Source organism: Micropterus dolomieu, linkage group LG03, assembly GCF_021292245.1.
Source record: "Micropterus dolomieu isolate WLL.071019.BEF.003 ecotype Adirondacks linkage group LG03, ASM2129224v1, whole genome shotgun sequence".
Taxonomy (NCBI): domain Eukaryota; kingdom Metazoa; phylum Chordata; class Actinopteri; order Centrarchiformes; family Centrarchidae; genus Micropterus; species Micropterus dolomieu.
This window is the reverse complement of record NC_060152.1, coordinates 14,533,125-14,541,039: the sequence shown is the minus strand read 5'-3', so window position 1 is coordinate 14,541,039 and position 7,915 is coordinate 14,533,125. Positions and strand designations below refer to the sequence as shown.

General features: G+C 43.0%; 1 protein-coding gene across 4 annotated transcripts in view; it reads left to right on the top strand.

Moving 5' to 3' along the window:
* The first annotated feature begins 227 nt into the window (after window positions 1-227).
* myh14 (myosin, heavy chain 14, non-muscle) overlaps window positions 228-7,915 on the top strand; it is a 31,144-nt gene continuing 23,456 nt past the window's right edge. For all 4 annotated transcript variants that reach the window (XR_006824349.1, XM_046044039.1, XM_046044038.1 and 1 more), the window contains exons 1-4: window positions 228-624; window positions 4,192-4,378; window positions 5,950-6,156; window positions 7,261-7,417. Coding sequence is in view for 3 of the 4 variants with exons in the window: in XM_046044039.1 (XP_045899995.1) it covers window positions 4,205-4,378; window positions 5,950-6,156; window positions 7,261-7,417 (538 nt within the window). In the remaining variant the exon portion in view is untranslated. The remainder of the gene's footprint in view (window positions 625-4,191; window positions 4,379-5,949; window positions 6,157-7,260; window positions 7,418-7,915) is intronic.

The window sequence follows — 7,915 nt, the reverse complement described above, 5'->3', positions numbered from 1 at the left end:
ATCGGTTATGTGCGGATGGGGATTCATACAAATCCGATCCCAGATCTGTGTCTGCCGACACTCGCTGCCACTGAGTGGTAAACAAAGGGCGCGCAAATCTCCCTACTTTACCGCGATAGTGCGGCACAGGCACCTGCTGCAACGTTCCAATTGGCTGTTCGACACGTCAGTCACAGTTAGCCCCGCCCTTTGTCCTTTAGCATTGGCTAACGGTGGAGCTTCTTGAGCCACCGTTAACCCCATTCGTCGCCGCAGACGTTTCATGCCAGCTTTGGGGCGGAAAGTTCCCGTCGTATTCATGAGGCGGGACTACTTCTCGGTTGTAGATTTTCATTGGAGTTATTTCTCTCTGAGGCTGGACCAAAAACCGTCTTCTCGTACCTGGTTGGCCCGCTAGTAGGAAGCACCGCTCCTGGGCTGAAGCCGTCGTGTTGCCCTCACTGCTCCCTGTTTTATTCTCACCAAGAAGTGTGAGTGCGGCTCCGCTGAGTGAGCGGTGCAATGATAAAAGCCGCATATGCGGTAGGCTACACACCTATCAGGCAGGAAAATACCCACGAAACAGCCTCACCACGCTTCTCCTCGCACCACAGCCTTATCCACGACTCTGAGCGGAACCTGAAGGTGAGAGATTTAATTGCCTTTACTCTAATCCAACTCTTAAATAGCCAGTGTAATATCCTGAACGTATCATATTTCAGTGTAGCTGGCTAACCTCGCTAGGTTGCTCTAAATGCGGTGGTAAAACGCCTAAAAATGAAACGTTGATGGGACTACAGGCGTTCATACCGGTTTGGTCTTTATTTATGTCTTCGAAGAGAGACTTACATCGAGATGACCTGATGTCTGGCCAAGGAAAACTGTGTCTAATGGCCACATTATAAGGGATTTCGACCCATATAATTATAATGTAGAGGCCTACTGTGATCTTTGTCTAATATGATCATGTTAATAACAGTGATAACAATTCCTAGTTATTACTCTCAGTGAAAATGGCTTGGTTTTGTGGCTGCCACATGCATGCAGTTCACAGAGTCAATTAAAGGCTGGGGCCCATGTGATTGTTCATGTCTTATGTTCAAGGTGTGGTTGGCCTCGTCAGTTTTTTGTGCTGGAGCTAAGGTCCTGAAATGCAGGTAATTTTTTAGGGGTCACGCCGCAGCTGTACTGCTCCGCAGCCGCACTGTAATTATCATAGCCAGTGGCTTTATAATGTCACCTCTCCTCTCTGGCCGCTACAGTGCGCAGATGCCACACAATCTCATCACCGAAGCAATGCCACCTCGCATGAAAGCTGAAGTACAAGGCGTCTCCAGCTTCCCCCACCCTTTTAACACACGCATAATCACGCGTAGGCACCCACACACTCATTACACAGACACGCATAGATAGATGCACACACACCACAAGACCCCCCGCAGTGGATGACCTCAGTTAAAACTCAGTAGGTATTGTCTGAGGGCTGCTGCTTTAGTGTTCGGGGTGTTGCTATGGAGGAGAGCAGTCAGGTTTTGGCAACTCCAGCTGCTGCAGGACGAGCTCGCTGGTCAGTCCAGGCTGTACTGCGACAACCTGTGAGGTCTCTCTGTGTGTGTAAACACTTCGCTTTAGGGCAATCTTTAGGATTGATGAGACCCAGCAACATCCTATACTGGAGCTGCAGTGTCTGCATGCAGATTATGGTGACTGTGGTCATTTTACTGTAATAGATAATGTCCACATCTGTCACTCATTTCAGTAGTTTTGATTTCTCTTAGGTTTGTAGGCAAATTAATTTTTTAAGGATAAATCTGGGGTCATTGTTTTTATCTTATTGTTAAGAAAACCTATAAAAATTCTCAAAAATAATAAATTGATGATGATGATGATGGATTGCCTATGTAGTCAAAGCCTGACATATAGTTCATTCCTTGTACATAGACCTTCACGGTTCCCCATTAAAAATACATCGATCCACTGGGTGACATGTTGCTTCATTATCATGAACATAGAAACTGTAGATTATTCACACAACCCACATTCCTTGTTTGGGTGAGGTAAATACTTACTACAGTAAGAAATGAATTTGCTGAAAATAGTCCCCAAGAAATGCACTATTTCTTTTCCGTTTAGTAAATCAAAGGCCTCAGAACTACATATTTGTGCCCAGCTTTTTAAATATTTATGTCTTCAGTAGAAACAAATGGGCTTGGGTCTGAGTGCAACACAGGGTAGAGAAGTCGTAAGGAAATAAAGACAAACTACATCATTGTTGTTTTGTGTCTTTTTGCAGTATTTGTTGACCATAAGAAAAATATAGAATAACACCAGCCTTTAAGAACAGCTGTATAGCTGTTTGAGGCCACTGAGGGATCACATTTTTTCCATACTGAGTGGCTGGGTGGTGGCGGCGACTCTTTTGTCAACATTTTCACTCCACACCCAGAGTCTGGGAATTGGAGTAACAGGTATGGTTAAGGCATGGTTCGGGGGCAGGGCCCTGTCGTGAACAGACAAAGCGGAAAAAACTTTCACTGATGATCCATGGCAGGAATCATGCCTGATGACGTATCTGCTGAGGTACGGACATGCCAATAATTACCACATACACCATACGGGCAGGAACAAAAGCCTTCCTGTCAGATCAATGCCATTTCCTCCGAAAAGCTTAATACTGATCATCATAATGATCTGTTGATCCGACACATGATTTTGATATCAACACTTCACCAGCTAACTCATCATTCAGTTCATTAACAGAAAGTTAATCCACCAACAAGCTGGCCTTCTTGAAGGGTTTCATTCCTAAGTTGCATGTCACATGAAATTCAGCCCATCAAATTCCATCAACTCAGATGAACCACTAACCCATGAGAATTGTCTTTCAAGTACATTTACATTTACTATTGTAGCTGAACCTTTTATCCAAAGCGACTTACAAATGCTGTCTATTTTCAAAAGGAAAATGTCAGATTTTGGAATTAATCATTTCTTTACTATGTAATTAGTCCATTAATTAGATTGTGAGCAGCATGAATGTCAGTGTCCTTTGCTAACATTCAGTAGGTTATTATCTGTGCGGCTGCGATTAATAACATTTTGATTATGGAATCCTCTGCTGATTATTTTATTGATTCATTGTTTGGTCTATTAAAAGTCAGCAATCAATGACAAATTCCCATCACAAGGGACCATGGCGACATCTTAAAATGCCTTCTTTTGTATGACTATGAGTTCAAAACCCAAACATATTCTGTTTCCTATCATAGAAGACAAAAACAAAACTATAGAATAATCATATTTGTGAAGCTGGAACCAGTGAAATTTCCACAATTTGCACTTTACACTGGCGACAGTTGCCATTGAATGGTCAGTATGGGCATCTTGGACAGAGCAGCAACTAGCCCATTTTGAAAAAATTCCTACGAGCCTCAGTGGAAAGTTTTAGATTCACTGGTTCTCCTCCACCAAGGGATGAAATCACTGGTGCACACTATTTCTTAGTTGTCAGAGCAAATCTAGAAACATCCTGTTGTAGTACTACAGTCACTCTGACTGGAGTTGGCCTTCGTTTTTCAGAGTAGTAACCACTTCTAGCTACTGTCACCTCATCTTTCACAAGATTCTTGGTCCTAAGGCGGCAAATCAACATTTGGGTTCCAATAGTCCTCAGTGAGGGTCCAGTGGCCTGTAGTAGAAGGACGCTTCATTTTCTTTCAGTTAACAATAGATTCAGTTCATTTTGATCCTCTCGTCTCCTCACTGCTATCCCACCCTTTTTCCTTCTTCCTCACCATCCCTCCCCCTCTCACTGTCATGTCAGTTTACTCAGACGATTGATGTATCTCGCTGTTCCTCCATCCCTCCATCCTTCCACCCCCCGATCTCTGACTTTCTTCCTCCCTTCTTCTTCTTGATTTGCTGTGTCTTTCAATTAGGCCATCCCTGATCTCAGCTGGATATGACCTGCATGCTACTTGCGTGCTACTACTGCTCTTCGTTTATGTGTGCATGTGTGCACATGGAGTATGTGTGTGCGTGTATCTTGACACAGTATCACATCAGTGTCACTGTCCGACGCTGTCCTTTACATCATCCACACAACGCGCTCCAGTTTTCAGCCACAAGGCCTATGACAAAAAAAAAATGGCTCAACACAGGCTCACATTTTTATTACCCTCCCTTTTTTTCTCCCATTCTTTCCTCACCCAGTGCCAGTAGAACCATGTCCAGGCCAACGGGGGGCGGTGCCAACGATGTCACGGTCCGCTTCCTGTCATCAGGGGCGGGGCCGGGGCCAGGGTCTCCCACCTCCAACTCTGTGTTCCCTGCCGCCAGCCAGGCCGACTGGGCAGCTAAGAGGCTGGTGTGGGTGCCGTCAGAGAAGCATGGCTTTGAGGTAAGCAGGTGTTGTCCACTTGTAAGAGAAATGGATGACTTTTTGTTTCCAACAAGCACCAACATCTAATTATAATCATAACTGGATATAAAGCAGTTAAACAACAAATGTCAGGGCTAAATGCAATTTTTTAAATTTTTACAGCTTGTTTTCACATTCCTGTTTCCCACTATCTATGTCTATATCCCATGGTAAATCATTTGCCCCAGGTGTCAAGTGAAGGTGTGTCAAGCAGGTGAGGCAAAGCAGCATAGGGTCTGTGTGCATCTTTGTATGTGTCATTTTTTACGAGGTTTTTATCACCATGACAATACATTATTTTAATTATTTTAATTTGTTCTACGTTTCCTCGGGTACTTGCATAATGCACATTTCAAGTTTTTACTGTAGGATGTGACATATGAATTCGATGTCCTAGCTCCGAGTCTCCCTCCCTCTGCTGGACTGGTTTCATAGAGAGCTCTATGAATAGAACAATACTCTCCTTCAGCCTCCTAATGTTAAAGAGGCCATTGTAGAGACACTGACTTCATTTTACACTCATGAACTGAGAATGGCACTGTTGGACAAACACACACACACCGAAAATATACACATTCATACAGCATAACACACAGAGAGACACACATCCAGTTTCATATTCTGAGCATGTAGTTCAATCGGTGACTAATATACACCCACACACGCACCAACACAAACGTGCACATAATTTGTGTGTTGTGCATGTCAAGTAGCGGAGAGAATAAAGATGAGCCGAGCTGCAGAGTCATGCGACCTGGTCCAAATCAGAGTTCACTACTTCCTGTCCAACCAGCACCAGACCAACAGCATGACAAGAAGTTCCTCTCTTCCATTTTCTGTCACCATCTATTCTTGACTGCACTTATTCTGAAGCTCACTGGCAGAGATTCTGACAAACATTTTCACAATTATATTTTCAATGTTGCTTAATTTTAAATGCAGGCCAGCTGGTTTACTGTAGAGTTAACGGGCTAGACCAGAGTTTTGTGTGAGTTACAGCCCAGTAAGTAGAAATCTGCAACACAGCTGCATTAATTACAGTAAAGCAAACTATATGTTTTTTAATTGATGTTCTACATTAACTTCTATTCTAGTCGGTACTAAATGAAAATCTGTGAGGATCTTGAAACTTGCTTACTTGAGTCTAGTAACTCATCACAGTTTCACAGTTTAGTCGGTTTTATTTTTTTGTCAGTGATGCCTTGTTGGAAAGCTCCCTTGTAGGTGCATCAAAGGAAGATGCAGCATCCAGGATTTAAGATTTCTGCGAAGATCTGAGCCTGCCAAACAGCATCTTTTTTCAGCATATTAAATTTACATTAACCTTTTCAAGAGATCGAGTTTTATTTATTGAATATTCTGAGATTGATTTCCTCATGAAGGCATTGCTTGTTTGACACCTGACTCTGAAATGTTGAGGTTGACATGATGTTCACTGTGGTGTTCCTCAAGCAAGTATCTGCTAACTGATTAATTTTCACATTGAACACAAACTCTCTTTCTTCATCTCACATACTGTCTGTTAAACCTCTCTCTTTTTCCACCCCCAGTCGGCCAGTATTGGGGAAGAGCGTGGTGATGAGGTGGAGGTTGAGCTTACAGACAGTCAGCGGCGGATCACTCTGTCCAGGGAGGAGGTGCAGCGGATGAACCCCCCACGCTTCAGTAAAGTGGAGGACATGGCCGACCTCACCTGCCTCAACGAAGCCTCGGTGCTGCACAACCTGAGAGAGAGATACTACTCTGGATTGATATATGTGAGTGCACAAAACAATAAACACATGAGAGGGTGAACACATTCACAGTATATAGCAAATAATCTCACACAATGCATGTTCACATACATGTATTAACAAGAGAAGGCAGTTTGTGATGTTGTGTACACGCATGTGTTAACGGTTAGCTCCTCTGATGTCTCCTGTGGAACTGATATGGGGTGGTAAGAAAGGTGTGGAGTCAGTTTACAAAGTTGTTAGTGTGCGTGTGTATGTGTGTGTGTGTGTGTGTGTGTGTGTGTCTGTGTGTGTGTTTGTGTGTGAGGTGTCAGTGGGAGGCATCTAAAGTTTCTACTGCAGTAGGATAAGGATAAGTAGGAATGGAAGTCATGGTGATTTACATACCCAGGAAATATATTATACAGTATGTGTGATTAAAGTAGATTAATATATAGGCAATGAAATGTAGTTGAGTTGCCTGTTAATGGGATGGAGGATGAAGCTGAGAGGAAAGATTAGCAGAAGGACAGAGAGCAGCATTTATAAATTGTTGGAATAGCTTTAAGGGGCGTATAACAGTATGAGATAAGATAAAGTAGTTTGTGTATCATTGGTGGCTTTCATTGCAGTTGGAGTGCATGTTTGGGTATGAATGGGCACTGTGTAGAAGATGTAACCATTGGCTGCATTTACAAGACCCAAAATGTTCCTTTGTTAATTTATAATTGTCACCTTTTTTATATGGACCATACGTTTGGACTGAAATCAATTCAACTGACAATTCCCTGAATGTTCAGATAAGGCTGTCCTATTTACCTGCGTTATATACTGAATCAAGTAAATGACAGAGCTGCACTGAGCGCTCTGCACCTTTTTTGGTTTACTGCTGTACATTCTGTTGAAGCAGTTGTTTAATAAAAACATGCTTCTCCTGCAGTTATCAAACAGGAGAAGTTAAGCCACCCACTATTATTGACAGTCTCAACTAACTCAAGTTACTAAGCATTTGCAGAGAGAGTGTTGAACATAATAATAATCAAACAGAACTAAAACAAAATTATGCCGTTTTTATTCTGTCTGGATTGTGAAATACAAACTATGAGGATAAGGACAGTGTAAATCTCTCTCTTCTGTGTGTTTTTCCAGACATATTCAGGCCTGTTCTGTGTGGTGGTGAACCCTTACAAGAACCTGCCCATCTACACAGAGGCCATCGTGGAGATGTACCGGGGCAAAAAACGCCACGAGATGCCCCCACACATCTACGCCATATCAGAGGCCGCCTATCGCAGCATGCTACAAGGTATTCAACACTATCTGTGACCTCTGACCCCTGACTAACTCTGGCACTACAACAGCTCATCTGGGCTGGAACATGGTAATGAATCTCGTCTGTGATCTTTGCTTGCTAAGCCACACTGTGAACGCTACTAAAAGGTGCGGCATGCTCTTGACTCGTGGCTCAAAAGCCTTTAAAGTGACAACAAACAGGCAAGACGGTATTTTTTGCAACAGAGATTTCTGGGTGTGGCACTCCCTTTAATGAGTGGATTAAGTGATATTTTTTATTTGTTGTGGTGATGAAATGTGTGATAACCACATATAATATGTTTAAGAATGCAACACAGACATTTTTTTTAGGCCCTACCAGTAATATTGAGTTCATGAGATGAGACAGAATTCCCAGCAGCCATTTAAAAGCGGTTAATGGCCGATTGAGCAATGTCTCTGCCTCAGGGTGTCTTCCAGAGATAACAGGACACGACAGATGAGGCTCTGCGTCTATGTATTTGCCCCCGCC